A 20,376-nucleotide genomic window follows, 5' to 3' on the forward strand; every position below is an offset into this window, starting at 1 on the left:
CTATAGATCATCAAGTCTAGCCATGAACCAGTATAGAAATAACCCACTTCGACATGTCTCATAGGCTGGCATATAATTTCTGTAATTATATTTTGTTTAGCTGTTTGGTTTTACTTTTCTTTTGTTTTCAAATATTTTTATCTCTCTTTGTTATTATGCAAACTTCATTCCCAGTTAAAGTCATTTGGATTCTTGAAGTCATATGTTGTGCACTCTGTATGCTGTGATCAGCTTATATTATTTTCTTCAATTTCTTCACCACCCTGATAAACCAATTTTTATGAATAGTATTTTCCTATTGCACTGAGAACGGGGTGATTGAGTGTTCTGATTAGAGATTCAGAATTAAGCATCATATGTGTACTAATGCAGTCTGGCTGGTAGCATTGCTGTCATTGGTAGTTCACCATTGTCTCACTAATTCAAAGTGAGAATTTATCAAGTTAAAGTCTAGAATCTTACACATTAAGAAGCTTTGTTAATTTTGCATTGCACTCTATGGAATTGGTCAGGACTTTACTCCTATCTTTACTAAATTCAAATTTGTCTGGGGAGATACCACAGGGAGTTCTAGGAGATCATTATTCCCTGACTACTGGTTTTGGCATGTGATATAATTGCTATCCTTTGTAAATTTATTTTTTAGAAATTTAATTTACTTGGGTATTTTGGCTTATTACATACAACATAAAAAGAGATCATTTAATCTGAAAAATCTTAGTTATAATCACTTTTAATTTGAAGAGATGGTGATCTCCCAAATGGTATTAGAATTTCACCCCATGTCCGCTGTAATTAATTGCAATTTTGGAAATAATAAAGAAACTTAAGAAAATTTCACTGAGGAAATGATGCTAAAGCTTGGCATCATTTAGCCTCATTTAAAGTTGAGCATCATTTAACAACACTAGGGAGCATGCACAAAGATAAATCAGGGTATACTAGTGATTTTGATTTTATAAGAATTGTAATAGACTCTCAAAACTTTTAAAGCAAAAATGACAACATGAGATCTAATTCAATCTAAATGGTTGAAAATTTTCTGGATCCATTGCTTGGGAATTAAATGAAGGAAGTAGATTTACTAAGGCTACCTAGGACAAGACTGGTGGTGATTGCAGTAGAGATGAATTTCAGTATGCTGGTTAGATTGGGAGTATTTCAAAAGGTCTAAGAAGAGGATTTTAGGGAGAAAAAAGGAGGGAAAGGCAATACAAATTATTCCTAAATCTCCTATAAATGCAACTGCATTTCTGGAAGTGTCATGGCTGAAGATAGGTCACTCTGGAAGAAAGCCAACTTGGATTTGGAGGAGGTCGATATTACAAATTTCTTTTGGATATGTTGATTTTGAGATACTTTTAAGATGATGTATTTCAAGAGCCATAAAAAGATATATACCCTTTGACCAAGAAATTCCAAAACTCTGGAATGTAGCCTAAAATAATATTGCAAAATATGGGAAAAGTTATGGCTGAAAATGTCCATTGCAGTGTTTTTTATTAACTTATTACTGTAGATCTGAAAATTTTGTTTCAAAGTTGTTGCTTTGAGAAACTTTGTTTCCATTCTTTAGAAGAGATATTTAAAAAAAATTTAGACAATTATAAAAAAGATTTTCTACTCCAAACAAAGCATTAATTTAAGAAAACATTTTATAAGCTAACCATGCATTCAAGTGTATAGGCATAAAATTTTAATAAGCTCTTCATATGCAACTAATGTGATATACTAATTATGAAGTCAGTGACTGAGAATTGGCAGTCTGTTTTGATCAAAAATCTTTCAGTAATTTGTAAAATACAGTATAGTAAATGTTAAATCTCTAAGAAATGTTTTCCAAATTTTAGGATAAAAACACTTTTCAACTTTGATATAATTTGATACAATTGCTCAATTAAATGTCATATTTTAAAAAGAATATAAATGTTTAATTGGTTTTATTGACAGTAGGATTCTTTTTCAGTTTTAAATGGTGCCTAGATACTGCTATTGAAAGTATTCTTATATGGCTGATGTCAAAGATACTTAGGAAGTTATAAATTTATAAAACTGGTGATTCTGATGCAATCTCTACATACTCTAACGTTGAGCCCAAGAGGCATAGTCATAAATTGTTGGCTTTTTTTATTCAATATAGTTCAAATAGCTGATATACAAATGGTTTAAAGACTGCAGTTACATATATGTAAAAAAATCCTACTATCTGATAATGTCTAAATTTGTCTTATTTTAATGTACTACTACTCCAGATACACTTTTAGATGCTAATGCTCCAAGATCATCATTGATGTTTGTGATGATAAAGGGAGAAAAGAGAGAAAGAAGACAAGGAAGAAGGCCATAATGATGACAATGGCAATGAAGACACAGTGAAATACAGCTCCTGACTGTTCATCACACTCATGTGGTGATCAAAATTATGAAGAATGTAGTAAAGGTATAATGTAATACATGCACATAAAGGTATAGACATTGCCTTACTATAAACTTTAAAACCAATTGTTGATTTAAGAAATTGGTGCCACTGCACCTTTCCCTCTCAAAAGAAGTACCAGTAAATTTGAAAGTATAATCTAACTATTTTAATGATGATTTCCCCAAACTAAAAAAATATAAGTAAAGCATACTATGTTTAAATTATATTTTCAAGGGGTGGGGTAGTAGCTCAGTGACAGAGTGTTTACCCAGCATGTGTGAGGCCTTGGGTTCAATCCCTGGTACCACAAAATAATAATAATAATAATATACTAGCTAAATTATATTTTCAATAATATATATAAACAGTAGTACCAGTATTCACACAAAATTCTGGTTGCTATTCTACACATGTATACTGATAATAAAACTATCTGAGAAGCTGAGCAACTAAACATATAACATTTGACAATTCTTAGGGCAAAATCCAGTTGTTTATGACTCCCTTCACATTACTTCACTTGATTCTTATGTAACTAATCTTACTTTGTAAAATTAGGGTTAAGATATTTCATCAATCTCCTCTCTTTATATTTTACAAAGTCAAAATAAATCCAATTATTTTAACTGATCTTAAACATTCAGTTTTTTAAACATGACATCTATATTTTATATATTGTCACCATATGACATAAACATGCAAGACTTGCATTCACCTAAGAAAATTGATAAATTATAAAATAATTTTAATGTACTTACTTGAAATAAAAGAATATGCCAAGTGAGATAAGAAGTGATGCAATAGATAATCCATGTCCAATTATGGTCAGGTAAAACAAGTTCAGTGCAGTCTATGATTTATGTGAATAAAAAATTAGACGGATATCAATATATATAAGCATATATATTCCTACATGTGTAGAAGCTCAAATTCAATTGAATAGACTTTGTTCTTGAAAGCAGGTGATCTAATAGTCTGACAATGATTGCTTGCAAGCCAATAGATACTTACATGCATCTAGAATAATGAATATCTATATAAATTTATCAAGGAACTTATCAAAATTTATAAATGATATGCATCTTTATTTACGAAGATAGAAACCATATTTAAATCTATAAAGTAATACTTCTATTGATATAGGTCACATAGAACATGAAACTAGCATTTTATATTTAAAATCAAATGCTACTAGGCGATTTGATTTATTCAGACTTAAATGCCAGAAAAGCTTTCTTTCCCCACTGGGTCTCCTTTTTTTCTTTGATAAATTTGAGGTTGAGAGGCAATTTTTAATATGGCAGCTTATGAGATATTTTGATCTATACAAACACTTTTGAAAAAAAATTTTCATGGTGTTTACTTTTTATTTTTTCTTCTTTTTCTGTTTTCCATTTACTTTAACCTACCATCTTATATTTTATTCTTATGATTCTCTTCAAACACTTTTGGAACAAGCAGGGAGTACATGACCTAAATATAATGATAGGTGGCAGCTGTCGAGTGCTTACTATATTCTACTCTTCTAAATGTTTTCCTTGCACTAAGTAAAGTCTTGTGAAAGCCATTAGGGGAAATCTATTGTTATCTAACTTTGTACTTTTGGGGACTGAGGCAGAGAGACATTAAATGGCTTTCCAAAGGTCATTCAGTAGGCAAAGGGCAGAAAAAGAAAAGAGATATCAGGATTTGCTGTTTATTCAGAGTGACAAACTGTTTTTATACAACATGCCAGTATAAATATATTTAGGCACTTTCTATAAAGTTTTTTATTATGACAAACTGGAATTAACTTTGATTTTAATGCATAGTGTTCAAAGTGAGAGCCTAAGTGAGGGTAGACTACCAGTCAGTCAGAAGGAAGGTCTCACTGAGGGATACAGGACTGCTTGAACCATGCTGGGCTTCTCCTGTTTACTTACAATTTTTGAGGTAATTCTAGAATTTCTCCCCAAATGAGAACCCAACCCCCACATTTTTTTTACACTTTGAAGGTATGTTTTCTTTGGAAAACTTGAAACCCCAATACTGAGACATTGACTTGTAAATACACTATTACCTAACAGTACCCCTTCCTCAGGGTAATGACAGAATCAATAATAATTCACTCCACAGGTATTTTTTTCACTGTTCTTCTCAAATTTTATTATGAAATGGTTTTATAATGCAATGGAACACTGACTAAAGTTTCTCCAATGTTCTATGAGACAATTGTTTAGACTGCCAGTGTGAATTTCAGTTCATGACCATCACATACCTTGACTTTTTCGTGTGTGTTAACATTACACTGGGTATAATTTGTCCAGGTTCGGTTGCTTGCTGGATGTCTGAACCAGTTTCCATCTTGGTCACAAATCTTTGTGACTTTTTCTTTAAAGTTGAATAGTAAAAAAAGAAAGCAACAATTTAATTAACCTAGGGTTTATTAGATAGGTATCAAGGAGATTTGTATATAAGTTTCTGCTTTTACCTGAAGGATCAAAGTCCTGAAAGTAATCAGGGCAGTGTTGCATTGACTCAGTTCCTGCTGCAACATCATTCCAGCATAGCCAGCCATCCCAGGTTCTGTTGCAGTAAATGCCTGGAAGGGGAAATACAATTAGAGATAACTAGTTCATGTCTTCGGGTATAACTAGGAACCCGCAGACATGAAGTCTCCAGCATGGTTTCTCACTGATGTGGAAAAAAGCTTATGTACAGAAAATGAACATACATGAATTTCATAGCAATTATTTGACTTTTTCAACAAGTAATTATAGGAAAAAGTAATTTCTAAAGGAGCTTTAGAAATAAGTGTGTTTGTGAGTATGTCTCTGTACCAGAAATTTTTAAAAAATGTGAAATCAAAAAAACATACTATTTTAGAATTGTATTCTTGGGGAAAGTATTTCTTGAAGCAAACAAATGAATCTATTCAATATTTCTCCTTCACCATTTTAACTCTGAAAAGTACTTATTTAGGCCCTTCTTCCAAATCTAGCTTTTCCTTCCTTGTCTTTTCAAATGGAGCAGAATGCTTATTGATGTCACATTTCTCTTCATTGTGAAGAGGAAGAATCTCTTACATTAAAAATAAATAGATAGTTTTAAAGACACAGAAAAATCAACTGGTCAATTTTCCAATGTTATAACACTATGTTATGTAATCCAAAAAATAGATTTTTTTTGAATTGTCAGATAGAGGTGGTCCCCGGAATGCTGCATTAATTTTAACATTAACATGTTTGCACAGAAACATAAGATGTTTGCAAAGAGATCTTGGAATTAATCTAGCCTCCATGAGAGTATAAAAATTCTGATGGCCTGAATGTCTAAATGATAGCAATTTGTAAGAAAAGCCATTTGGATAACCACAGACCACAGTTCTCTCTTCTGTTATTTTTAAATAGTTTGCAACCATATAATACCAAGTGAATATATTTTATAGAATATAAACATTTTTTTATATATAATTTTAGAAATCATCTCAAATGTGCCAATGTCACTGCTGCAGGAATCTATCTAATTAACTTCAATACTTTCAATATCTTTATAGCTTCAATACATGAAGCATGAAAGGTCTAGAATTTTGTTGTGTTTGATGGAATCTGAGTAAGATATGAGTAAGTTTTCCAATGAGAAAGTTTCTGTGGCCAAATGGATTTTGAAAATACAAAGTTAGAAGAAAGACACTTCTTTATTCCAAGACTTTCTATTTTTCATGAATTACAGAATGCACTGTGAAGTCCTAAGAAGATGTATTAGGCAGTGAACTTGGATTCATTATCTGACATAATCAGATAATTTGTCATTGGCATATTTTTAAAGCATACTTTTTAGTGACAAGTATAAAAAGAATATTGGTGCAGCTATAATATCCCAATACTTCTGCAAAGATTAATAAATTATGTTATTCAGTTAAATTGAATCTAAAAGTTGCTCAACATGAAAAAATGCCTTTTTTTCTTTCTTAAGCAAATTAATTTGACAATTATAAATATTCATATTTTACTTTTAACATTTCATTCATATGTAAATACAATCTATTATAACATTAAAATGTTGGGATCTTTGTTTCCCCTGATAGTTTTTAAAAAATTGGATCATCTAAATAGACTATATTTTACTTTGTTCCACTGTGAGTTTCACATTTTATATTTTGGAAATAACCCTTATGGCTGTCAGAAAAAAATAAAGGGCCTGTTTTTGTTGTCTAATTATGGCAACTATATTTCTGTTACTTATCTTTATAGCTTCAGATCTAGACAAATGCCTGTTGCTTATTAGTCCCTCTGTGAGTTACCAAAACAACAAAAGACTCTTAAAGGAAACAAGAGCACTTAGACTTCATTAAATTTGCTAGTAAATGTACTATGCAAAGCATGAGTATTATTTAAAAAACCCAAAAAAACTTCTGTACTCATCATTTTATTATGCAAGTTACTATCAGGTTGCAAAAAAAAAGATACAAATTACATGAACTAAAGGTGAATTGTCATTGACTTGAGACTTGTGTAATTGCATTAATATTAATACATATTTTTAAAATATATTTAAACCATAAAAAGTGGTTCTAAAAAGATCATTCATATATTTTTATTAGATTTTTCTTAAAAAATGTATTGCAGGGCTGGGGTTGTAGTTCAGTGGAAGAGCACTTGCCTCGCATGCATGAGGCAATGTGTTCAATCCTCAGTGCCACATAAATAAATAAAATAAAGGTATTGTGTCCATCTGCAACTAAAAAAATATTTTAAAAGAATTTATTGCAAAAATATTTTCATAAATAAATAGTTAAAAGTGCATATATACCGGAAAACAAGCAATAAACTCATTTCAATGATAGATGCAAAGAGCCCAGAATGACATAACAGGGAAATTTTCTTTTAAATTCATCAAATGCATTTAGAATTAAATAGTCATGGTTACCTTCTGCTTGTTGAATGGGGTCCTGCATAATTTTTTGGTAACATTCATACTGAGCTGTCATGATTTTATTTCTAGTAACCCCCAACTGAATTAAGTCATCAGAGAGTTCTTCTTCAACTTCTGCTGTGACAAGAATCTAAGGAATTAAAACAACAACAATGTCAAAATTGTGAAAATATTTTTGTAGTACATAAAAGAGCAAGTACAGTGATGTTCTGAATGATAAACAGCCTCTCTGGGAGGAAACCCCCAATTTTTAGTGTTAGTCACTTTCTTTGGAATTTATATTTCTACCATGTCCAGTTTCAAACAATCAAGATGGCACTAATGGCAGAGCTGGGAGGCAGAGTTGGCTTTGCAGAGCCTGTGGTAGTTGACTGCAGGACAGCCTAAACATGTGTTCTGAAATATACACAGAGCTATATTCAAAATCCCTCCAATTTTACCTGTTCTGTGAATGCCGGCAAGATATATTCCCCCTATCTCCCAAACCTCAGCTTCTTATTGTAAGAGAGGATAAAGAGCATCAATTTAATAGAAGGACGTACCTAGCACATGGAAAATATTCAATATTTGTTGCTAGTTGTTATATTTTTCACAAACTATTGGAAAGTTAATTTATAATATTGGTAAATAGAGTTTTTAACTGAATATACATCAGTAAAAGACTTGAACTATATATATATTATATATATATAATATATATATAGACATATAGATATTTTTCCAATTTAGTAGAACTTTTTTTAAAGAGACACTAAAAATAGTAAAATCTAGCAAAGTGGAAATAATAATATTCTATCACTGGGTGGCATCATTCAAGTTTCACCATCACCTGGCCACTGTTTCTCATTCACTCTTTCACTCTTTTTAAAATTTGTTGAGTTGTCTTACTTTAATTGTTGTTAATAAAACTGCTATAATATGCACAGTTTTGCTATAGAAGCAACAAACGGAAATTCAGAACAGCAAGCCAATACACTTAGAAGTTCCACATAATTTTATTTTTGCAATGCTGTGGATCAAATCCAGAGTCTCACAAATAATAGACATTATACTAGACTGGTCTAATATATTGGAAGACTACAGCTCTACCACTGAGCTATATTCCCAGCTGGAGACAATATTTTTAAAAGCCACAGAACTCATTCTTCTCAAGAAGTCTGTAGAAATTGCATAGATCAATATCATTTTTGTTCCTTCTTGAAATAAAAATCAGGCTTATACACTGTCTGTGGTCAAATTATAAAGAAAAGGTCACAATTCCCTAAATTACAATAATCAGATCAGTACTCTGTTACAGAATTGCCTGCAGATCACCAGTGTTGGCCTGTGTAGCTCACTGGAAAGCTCAATGGAAGGTGTGAGCTGAGGAAACAGGCGTCCTTTCTCTTGAATTCTAGTAAGATAACATCTGAGAAGTGCAGAATTTTTGAAAGCTCCTAGACTTGAGAGTGTTTTGAAATGTAAATGCTTTTTTCCTCATTGAGATTTTCCATATTTTTCTTGAGTTACTTTAAGTCTTTGTAAGGTTTGCTTGGAAACACTACAGAAAATTCTTTGTTGGCACATGGTTAGATGAGATTATGTATCTTGATTTTTCATACATACAAAGAGAAAAGAGCTGAGTCATTGTTTTAATTTGAGGCAGAGAAAAATATAAATAAAACATTTCTATAAATAAAAAAAAATATATGAAGTCTACGGGTCTTTTAGGAGAGCAATTGATTTTTTGTCATCTTTTGTATACCGCCACCTCTGACCCCACATCCTCAGCACATGTATTGAAAGGTACACAAGAGTATGCACACACACACATGCACACAAACACAACCTGCCTCAAATAGCACTGATGCTAATTTGAGTGAATGGAAGAGGAAACTAAAATACAATGCATGGTTCTGAATTATTTCAATCATTATTTCAATCAATTGGTAGAATGAAGAGAAATCAATGAACTGGAATATGCTTTTTAAAAGTTCTAACTCAGAATCCACAAATCTGACTAAAAATAATTCATCTGCTATGCACAACCTTACTGTATACAACATTCCATTTTTTTCCCCCTGGTATTTTACACATTTGTAACATTGGTCTTCTAAACTCTTCCTCTTTGCCCCAGGGCTGAATCATTCTTTATCTGTCATTAAGACTAGAAGAACACATGGAAAGGGAATAAATAATTGCTCTACTGATTGGGTGGAAAATGAAAATAATTTATGCATCAAATAATAACTTTAATTTCACTATTGAACTTTGTTAATTATGAATATGTTAGAAGTAAAATAGATCAATCAGAGGAACTTGTACTTACCATAAAACAAGGCAAGAAAAACAGAAAATACAGGACACACTTTTTCTCCATTATCAGAGTCCAGAAGGAATATGCTATGTAATATAAATCAAACTACAAATAGACAATTAAAGAAACAAAAGTCATCAATATTTATTAAATAAACATAGAGGGTTCTCAAAAGAAGATTTACTTTATAGCTGTGCAGTAATTTTACTTTGATTTGATTAATAGTTTTGTGTATTACAAATGTTTAAAAATATCATGATTTAAAGTATTAAGAAGCTTAATTAAATACATTTTATCTTAATTTAAAAAACTTACAATCAGGAAAGCTTCTTACATATGTATTTTTGATTAAAAGATCTTGCTTTCTTTGTTTTGACCAAATTGGAATAAAATTAGTGAAGTATCAAAATACAGAATTTCAAGTGAACACCATAACATAAATTTTGATAGCACATTTTATTTTAAAGTTTACCTTTATTTTCTATAAACATTGGTCTAATTTATAATTTACTGACTTTATTCATCTAAGGATGAAATTTGTTTTTGAGAATCAACATCCATATGTCATTAAAATATCCTTATAGTTAGCAGCAATTATTCTTCATTATAGAAAACTGATTCTTTTTAAATCAGAAAATAGAAGTTTTCCTAAGTCATCTACATTATTGAAATAAGATTACAGTATATGGACAATATCAAATGAAAGTATTTGTAATGGTAGGGACAATTATGAGCTAATGAAAAATGACCTTTCAAATACCACCCACTAGCTTACTTCTCATGAGACAGACATTGCTGGGGTATGGTTCCCAATGTTTACTCTTCACAAGATCCAGGAGCAACATACTAGTTTTTTTTTTTTTTTTTTTTTTTTTTTTTTTATGAAACATGAATTGTCATGGTATAGCCATGGACTACACTATTCGTTTAACCAAATATGTAAAACTATTTTCAAAATTGACAAAATTTCCTTAGTAGAAATTTGACATTCAACTATCAGCTTAGATTTAATTCTGTTAAGAAACTTGTCATGAATTTTATTACAAAGCTAAAATCAAAATAAGAAATTTAAAAACCTTTTCCATGTGGTCATGTTTTATTATTTGTATCACATGCTGTGTATGTACAATGTTAATTACAACATATAACCTATGCCATTAATCACCCACCAAGACTCACCTGAAGCAGCTTTTCTTGTTAATTGTAGCAATTTCCAAATATTTTGTACTCTTCTATCAGCTATCCTTAGTTTTTATTATTAGGTTATCTTAAAAAAATAACCAAAAAATCAGGCAACATTTTATTAATCTCAAATATTTAAAAAGAATGAAATAATATATGAAAATCTATAAACCAAAGTTTATGCAATGCAATAATTGATGAGTTGTTGTTTTAGTTTTTATTACATTTTACCATGAGAAAAATCTAATTTCCCAATACTTACATACACAGTTGTCTCCAGATTCAAATCACATTTTCTCTTGAATCGTATTCGACATTTTCTTGAAGACTTTCTTAAATCCAAGGGTCATGACCTAAAATATTGATTAATTTTATAATAATTTACTAGTATGTTAATGAGCCAAATTTATTTCTTGATAAATCAAATACTTCAAAGTGAATACTACTAAAATGATATTGTATTAACCTGTTCCATTTCTAAAAATGTTTTTATAATATATTTGCATTACTATAAAATAACATGTTCACTTCAAGTAATTAATATTTCAGTATGAATTATAGATATATAATAAAAATCCATGGGTCTATAAATGTACATATTTCTATAGGTAAATGATTTTAAGCCTGGTTATGCTCTTTTCACACAAAAAAATTATCAAATTTTAGCATTTACATTTTTTTCCTTTTTCATAGAATTACTAAAATATTTTCCTCAGGAATTTATAACTTAGGAAAATGTATCTATATTAATTGTATTTATATACATTTTTCAATGATCCTACATAATATTGTCTTTAAAAATAAGTTTTGTTATATAATTTTCTTAGTAGAGTTTTAATTATCACTCCATATTAACAAAAATGCTAAAGAAAGGAGGATTTTTTTTGGTTTTGGTTTTTGCATACTTTTTATTAAAGAGAGTTGAAGGTAGTTAGAAATAGTATTACTCCTAACATTTTCAGCATGTCAGTGATAACATATTAGGACTTTTTGTAAAAGAATTATAAATTAAAGCTATTTTAAATCCTTGATTACATTCCACTCTTAAATGTGGGTTTTCAGCTGGAACTAAGGAATCACATTGAGCACCTCAATTTTATGATTATTAAAACTTGAATTCTGTCATGACATCTCGGCAGCTTCTGACTTATGGTCTATTTTCAGCTATGTTCTATTTCTCTTGCAATATAACCAAATAATCTGAGAAGTTATCCATCATTATTTGCTAGATTAACATAAAAATATACTTCATATGTTCTGTATTCAAAATTTATTTCTCTTATATATCTATTCACAGATATATTTTATTTTAAACTGATTATTTTAAAAAGTGTGACATTCTTTATAATTATTCATTTTAAACTATAAGTTATTCCATATAAAAGTATGTGTACTTAAATATTATATTAAAATATAAATATTATTTAAATATTAAATAAGACAAACAAATATTACTATTTGGAAATCATGTTTTACAAATCAGAACTAAATTACCTTTAATTTGTACATGGGCTCAAAAAAAATTAAAGGAGAAAATATTTTAAAATTAATTTGGAAGTCTCCCAAACCCAACATATTTCAGAAAATTTTATCCATATTTGAGAGAATTTTTGTTGCCTACCTATTAAATTTTAAAATCACTGTTCCAAAATATCTTAGTGAAATATATCTTGGTCACTTGTCATCCTGGCTCTAATACTTGAAAAGGAAGTTATCAACTCACAATGTATATATTATACAAATGGTTTAATATATATATATATATATATATATATATATATATATATATATATATATATATGGCTTTCTTTCTTCACCCTGTTCCCTAATAATCTGGAATATGTGCTTCTAGGAGCAAGGTTGTATTTTGTACTGTGTGCTGCATTTCTTATCAACAGGGCATATCTATAGCCTGGGGTTTATCAATGGTAGAACAGCAAATTTGGGTGATATTCATTCACACAGAGAGTGAACACCTGTATTCTCCAGGAGATTCATCAACATCCAATTCCCTAGGTGATGCTATCCTATTCTCTCAACACATCTATTCTAAAAAGGATCTATCAAAGTTTCCCTTCTAGCAGAAACCCGTAGTGAGTGAGTGGTCATTAAGAAGGAATCTCCCCTTTCACCAAGGGCTCTCTAGGCCAATTTTGTATGGATCATGACTGGGCATGTGGATGATGCCACTGCAAATTAGCTAAAATTCAACTCAGACTGAATCTCATGTTAGTAGAAATAATGCCAAGAATATTCTCAGAAGTATGTTTAACTGTTTTCCTAGGTTTAAGTCATTGGTTCTTTTCATAATTCCGCTAACTGGTTCATTCTGTAAATGGTTCTCTCTTCTACTTTAGCTTATTGCAAATTTATCTTTGCTAGAATACATTTGATATTAACTAACTAAAGCTGATAAACAAATGGTTCTCAATCACTTTTCACTTTCAGATGTTAAATTATTTACTGCAATTTAACTGCATGTTACCACATGATATCTAGTAGTTTTCATTTAATTTTTGGAAGAAGCCAAGTGAATAATGAAAAGAAGTCATTAAGTGATTTAGTCTGCTGGTAGACTTTTCCAAGGGGACTAACATTTACTTAGTATGAAAAGAACTTTTCAGACCTGAGGAAATTCTAATTTATACTCCTACATGAAATTGTAATCATAGTGGTACTAGAAGTAATTACTTTTTATCATGCTAGCACTAGTCTCATGGATCCTGTAAGTTTTATTTTTTAATTTTCCCTTCCCAAATTTAATAAGTGAAAGAGTTGGTTCTACTGCAAAACATGAGATCGGTTTGTTTATTGTATAAACAGAATAATACATATATATTATTATTTGTAAACATGCTCTATATTTCCCCAAAATCTTCAACATTAACATTTAAAAAAAATATTTATTTCATCACAAAAACAACTTTGAGAAATGAAAAATATCTCAAAAATGAAATAACTTTTGAACTAAACTGCCTAGGACTGGGGATGTAGCTCAGTAGTAGCATGCTCATTAACATGCACAAGGCCCATCCCTAGCAGAGGGAAGGAGGGGAAAAAGAGAGAATGAGTTGATATAGAGCTGCCTAGGAACTTTTTTAAATTTACCATTTCTTCAAACTACCATGATTCACTCTACTAGGCTATTTTTTTTCATGGATTTACTTTTTAAATTCAGAAGTTTTAAGAGGGTAATCATTCTTAGCTTACTATAGTGTATGTTTTATGTTTTATTCTATACAAATGTTTTATTCTACACAAAAACAATTAGTTGATGTGATACTAATTTATCAGAAGACAAAAACATAAATTTTGTACATGCATACCAAAATATACGTTTAATTATTTTTCTTGATAATAATTCTTATCTTTAGTTGCTACCTAATCCTCATATTTAAAAGTATGTTCACTCTAAGATTAAGAGAAAGAAAAGGTTCATCTTCCATTCTTCCATTTCTGAAGCGTCTTAGATTTTTAAAGGCCCGAAGCCATATTCTTTTTTTCACATATTTATCCATTTACCATAAACTTAGCCAACAGAAGCATTTCCCACACATATCTAGTTTACCATAGTATCCTGAATTTTTGTGTAAGCAAAGATGAGCATGCCTTCCCTTACTTATGGCTTATTATACAAGCTGCAATTCTCCTGAATCAAAATAAAGGATAAACAGTTTTTTCTGATCTCAGTAATCCACACCTGCATTGCAAATGGAAATTTCTTCTTTCTACACAATCTATCATAGATTGTATCTCTGAAGAAAAAAAAAGTCAGGGTGCAGAAACCTGGTTACCTTTGATTTTCTTCTCAATGTTTATTTTTGGCAAAACCTCATTCTTTGTAATAGAATTATTATTGCAAGTTACTAACTGACTTTACTTTTAATAAAGTCTGAAAAATAAATGCCAGTCTAAGGTTTTAATGCTTCAAACACCGCCTTCAGCGCCGCTCACACTTTCAACAAAAGCAAAATAAAAAGAGGCTTCTCTTTTTAAAGATCTGTTACTGATAAAAACAAAACAAAACCAAAAAACTAAAACTGTTTTTCTTTTGTTTTATGTTATTTGAGACATATTATTTTAGGCTAAATGATTGTTCCTCAAAATGTGAATTCATGGGTCACTTGAATCATAATCACCACCAAAACTTGCTGAAAAATGTTAGAATGGCCAGACCAAAACCTCTCTGAATTAGAATATTTAGGAGAAAAACTTAGGAGTCCACATTTTTACTATGTTTCCAAGGAAATTCTTGGCCTGTCAGATTTGAAACCCATAACATGAATGCATCATCCTTACTGGGTCATGCTGAAACCTGAATGTACTTATAATTATTTATCAGTAGGGACTGGCCAGACCATATTTAAAAGGAATGTCTAGTAAGAATCCAGCAAAATATTCTGCAATGCTCCCAGGCATGACTACTATCCTAGAACTCCCAGAGCAAGTTATTTAAATATATATTTGAAAACATAATCACATAATTATTTATTTGTGTGCCTGTTTTGTCATTAGATTGTGTACATAGTAAGAATAGGGCAGACATCATAGTCATCTCTGTGGCTCCAAATCCTAGCAGAGTGACTGCAGTAAGAGGGCATGGAGAAAGTATTTTTTGAGTGGATTACTTATCAAGTGAATTTAATCAAATTGTAGAAACCTGATGTTTATAGGTATTCTTAATTCTCCCAATCATATTATAATTTTCTGAGTCATTAAAAAAAACATGCAGCAGATGCAGCAGAATGAGAATAAGCAGAAAATCTTTGAAAATTTTAAAAACTTTGGTAACGTGAGAAAGCATGGATCCATTGTTCATGGTTCTGTGATATAGGAGTGCACTTGCAAAGACCCATAGAGTCCTACAGGGCCTGTAACCTGACAGCCAGCAAGGAAATGGGGACCTCAGTACTGCAATCACAAGAACTGAATTCTGCCAACAACCTGAATGAATCTTCAGATAGAATTTCCCCCAGAACTTCCAAAGAGAAGACAGCTCTGCCAATATTTTGATGTGGTCCTTGCTTGCTACACTTGAAACACCTAAAACTTCTAATCTACAGAACTGTGAGATAATTAGTGTTTGTTATTTCCAACTATGAAATTCATGTTAATTTGTTGTACCTGGAAGAAAAATGAATACAAATCATGACTTAATCAAAGTTATATCTTCTCATCAAATTTAAGAGGTATCTTTATGCTTCCCAACTAATCAGTAATTACTCTGACCTTTATATTATATTCAGCACAGTGTAAAACAATCACACAAACTAGCAGTGATTTTTCCAGGTTGAGTATTTTGATAAAATCAACTTGACTTTATTCTGCTTCATTTACTTCATGAGAAAATGACAATTGAACTTGACCTTTAATAGGGCTCCTTCTTTCTATTGATACTTGTTAGATGATGTACACTAAAATCAAAGAAACAGCTTCAAATTCCAGGTCTTTTAATACTTAGACTATCTAAGCTGACTTCATAACCTGAAAATAGGTGTATATGTACTGGCTATTTTAGAAATTTGATATGACTTATAAAAGAGATAAAGTCAATTAATATCTGGCTCAGTCAAAGTTGCCTATGATTTTTGTCATAACTCATCTTCTTGAATTATTTTACATATTTAATTACCTGATAGATATATAAAGAATTTCTCTCCTAATAACTTGTCTCCTATATAAGAACTTGTCTCCTAATTATTTTACATATTAAATTACCAGATATAAAGAACTTGTCTCCTAACTTGTCTCAAAACAAGCACTAACATTATTTGTATCACTTTATAATGTATAATCACAACAATGACAATTTCTACTGAATGAAACAGACAAGTCCAACATACAAATATAAGTGATTTGGTCATGGTAACAAAGATGTCTGTGGCTGACTCCAAGCTCAGAACTCAGATTCTCTCACCCTTTGCCTTATATTTTACTACTTTGGAGAATGGACACAGTTAAGGTTTAGATAATTAAGGTTTTTAAAAATACTAGATACATTTTGCTGTACTTATTCAATAAGTCTTACCTATTCATTTTCTCATTTAATTTTGCTGTAGATAGATTTATACTTCTCCCTGCAAAATTTCTTCTTTTAATTCCTTTCCTGACTGATGTGGTCATGTGTAATGGTCTTTTTGTTGTTTTGTTTTAAACTTACATTGGTAAATGGCTTGACAACTCAGACTTGCCATTCTGGTAAGGTACCCAAACAAAAACTACATATACTGCTTCAACTCTGAGTGCATAAAAATACATTTAAATACTTTTAAAAATCCAATTAGTCATCCTACACTATTTATTGAGCATGCATTTTCTAATTTTTCAGTGAGATGGAAGTGAAGTCATGTTTATCAGGGTAAAATGTTAATCAAGTTTTCTTTTCTCAATAAAAATATCAAGTTGGAGAGATGGTCTTATGCTGATTTTATTGGCTTAGTTCACTACTTTTAAACTCTGTCCTTAGAATATATTCATAAGTTTTAATAAGGAATGGTTTCACCAACACAAAATTAGTGTTGGAACTCAGTCATTTGATGAACTTTAAACAATAGCCCGCCCCCACTCCCCCCACAAGCATTTTGTTTTAAAGAAGAAACTTGAATTTAATTCCAAGTATTAAGGTTCCCATGGTAAAAATATTAATATTGGTAGCTTTTTTCAGATAGATATTGAAATTGGCATAATAGAGGGGTGATACATGATATCAGTTACAAGTAGAGGCAATATTTGTATTGCAAATACTAATTAGACTTTCTGATCTTAATATCCAACTCATCCATATATTAGCAAGTCAGACAACTTCTTTATGAATATTTTTTCATCTGTAAAATAATTCCTAAACTTGAAAATTACTGAGAAAATGAGATAATGTATATGACCTTCTTAAAACTCAGAAAATGCTAGGTATATTGTTGTATCATATTAAAATTTGTAGAAATGTGTGTTAGTCAGCTTCTTTGACTGTGACAAAATACCTGAGATAAATAATGTTAAAAAATTATTTTGGCTTTCATTTTCAAAGATTTCAAATCATTTCACTTAGCAACATGACTTGGATAAATGGCAAAGTTAAATATTACAATAGAAGCATATGGTAGAACAAAGTGGCCAACTTCCCACTATGCCCTCCAAGGACTTATTCCTAATGACCTCATTTCCTTTCAAAGGCCCCACTTGCACCACCTCCCAAAAGCCCCTAAAACTGGCAACTAAGCTTTAAGCATACAACCTTTGGGGGCGTTTAAGACCTAAACCATAACAAAATATAAAGAAGCTTAAACATATTTTGATTTCCTGCCATAATTTCAATAGCATTATAGTGAAAAATTAATGCTTTATTACAAGAAGGTAATCAGTTTACATCTGTAGTTTTTTTTAATCTTTTGCAGAAATAATATGGTTCTTCTCATTTACATAGTTATAAAACAATCAAATAAAGCAGAAATTAAGTATAGTCCCAAATATGATGTCAATCTACTTAATATTAATGTGTAGTACTTAATACTTAATGTGTAGTACTTAACAGTACTACAAAATCTACTTAATATTTAATGTGTAGTACTTAACAATACTACACATTTCCTAACATTGAGCCTTCATAAAATGAAGCTTTAGCAAAATTTTGAGCATATTATAATAAATAGTGACAGTTTAAAGAATAAAGCATGCTATTAAATCCTATTAAAAATAAGTTCTAAATCCTCCAAGATTTGACTGTAATTTAAAATGAACTACAATAGCATTTACTAACACTGTAATGCAACAACAAAAAGCTCACATTGAGTCCATGCTGACTTGTTATCTAATGAACATTCCAGGTTGGATAGTTGAATAACTATTAAAGAGAGATAATTTTGTGATTAAGTTTGGGATTTCATTTTACACTCTGAAGTACTTACTCATGGGAATAATTTTCCCATTGTGGGCATAATTAGCCATTTTCCGGTGATTTTGGCCACTCTCTTTTTATTTGAAAGAGGCAAGTGTCCAAATATCAGCCCAATTACCTAACGGTGGGAGGGAACTTGAAAAAAAAATGCTTTGTACTTGATGGAACACTCTCCCTCCAGGAGATCTAATATGGAAAGAATTAATTGCTCAAAAAACAGAAACAAAATACATCTTTCCAAATCTTTGAACTACAAGTTTACACATATTTCCCTTCCACAAAGTCAAGAGTAAAACTCTAGGAGGAAACCTATTTTCTTCCACCAACAATAATTTTTAAAAAATTAATGTTAATTTAATGTTAACTTAATTTTTAATTTTAACTGAAATAAAAATCATACATGTTTATAGGATATTATATGATTTTTTCCTATCTGTATACATTGTGTAATGTTCATATCAGGGTAACATATCTATCTCCTGAAATATTGATCATTTCTTTTTGGTGAAAACATTCAAAATCTTTTCTTCTAGCTTTTTAAAATATGTACAAAATACACTATCATTATCTAGATTTACCATAATGTGCAACAAAACTCCAGAGCTTTTTGCTTCTATCTAAATATATAACTTAACAGTGATAACTGTTCATTCCAGACAATCAACCTTATACCCTGTCCCCATCACATCTGTTCTTCCAGCCTCTGGTAACCACCATTGTATGAGATCAACATTTTAGTTTCTATGTGTAAATGAGATCATGTAGTACACGTCTTTCTATGCTGGTCTTCTTTCATGTAACATAAGGAACTCCAGAGAAAATATATAACTTTGTTAGAATTTTAATTTAAACCTATGATCTAAGTTTAATTTTAGTCTCTGATCAAAGTTCTTGTTATATGGAGCTTTTCAATCATTTTTAAAACAAAATTTATATAGCACCTATTAGCACATTTTGACATTAAGAAATTAATGACAGGAATTCTTATGGCACATTTATTTTATTCCTTGATAAAATGAATTATTTTCCTATAGAGAATCCATTCCCTCAGGTTCAAGTGAGACTGCCTTCCTGGTCATTGAGGTGAGAAGTGAGGAATGTCAGGACTAACACAGTCCTCTGATTTAGGCTGGTTTGGCCATGGACAGGTAGTGCAAGTTACACCATCTGGATTGTCCCTGGGACATTTCCATCAGTGTTATCAAGGATGATTTTCTCTTTCCCCTAGAGTTCAAAGCAAATAGGGCTCATGAGTATTGGGTTATTCATCCTTCTTATTATATGGAAAAAAAACCTATTCAAAAAATGGAGACAAACAGGAAAACAGGAAAAAATTAGCTGAGATTTGAGGATTAGTAGACAATCTTATAACATTATTAGAGCTCTGGAATGTGGCCATATTTGAAGTCAGCTACAATTCTGGAATTCCTCATCAATATAACTGTTAAAATGGATTTTGCAGCCAAAACATTCAGGACTAACATTTTGAGAAGTGCTGGTGTAGTGGAATTATTATGGAGTATGGAATCAGAAGGTTTCATCTTGCATTCCAACTATGATTGAAAAACATGAATATTCTTGAGTTAATCACTTTGGTTGGTCTCCATTTCCTGACCTGTAAAGTAAGATGACTTCAAATTCCTCCCACCATACCATCAAAATACCTACAGATTG

The 20,376-nt window shown here is 30.7% G+C and overlaps 1 protein-coding gene across 4 annotated transcripts in view; it reads right to left on the bottom strand.

Moving 5' to 3' along the window:
* The window catches only part of CALCRL (calcitonin receptor like receptor), a 101,025-nt gene that overhangs the window by 31,808 nt on the left and 48,841 nt on the right, over positions 1 to 20,376 (bottom strand). For 2 of the 4 annotated variants that reach the window (XM_081260679.1, XM_081260678.1), the window contains 7 exons: positions 11,074 to 11,164; positions 10,809 to 10,896; positions 9,642 to 9,734; positions 7,328 to 7,463; positions 4,890 to 5,000; positions 4,677 to 4,789; positions 3,178 to 3,269 (listed from right to left, as the gene is read on the bottom strand). In XM_081260679.1, the coding sequence (XP_081116805.1) occupies positions 3,178 to 3,269; positions 4,677 to 4,789; positions 4,890 to 5,000; positions 7,328 to 7,463; positions 9,642 to 9,692 (503 nt within the window). In that variant the 5' untranslated portion in view covers positions 9,693 to 9,734; positions 10,809 to 10,896; positions 11,074 to 11,164. The remainder of the gene's footprint in view (positions 1 to 3,177; positions 3,270 to 4,676; positions 4,790 to 4,889; positions 5,001 to 7,327; positions 7,464 to 9,641; positions 9,735 to 10,808; positions 10,897 to 11,073; positions 11,165 to 20,376) is intronic. The other 2 variants (XM_081260681.1, XM_081260680.1) reach the window with 1 other exon arrangement.

This window comes from Spermophilus citellus (genome assembly GCF_964194105.1).
Source record: "Spermophilus citellus genome assembly, chromosome: 11".
Classification (NCBI taxonomy): domain Eukaryota; kingdom Metazoa; phylum Chordata; class Mammalia; order Rodentia; family Sciuridae; genus Spermophilus; species Spermophilus citellus.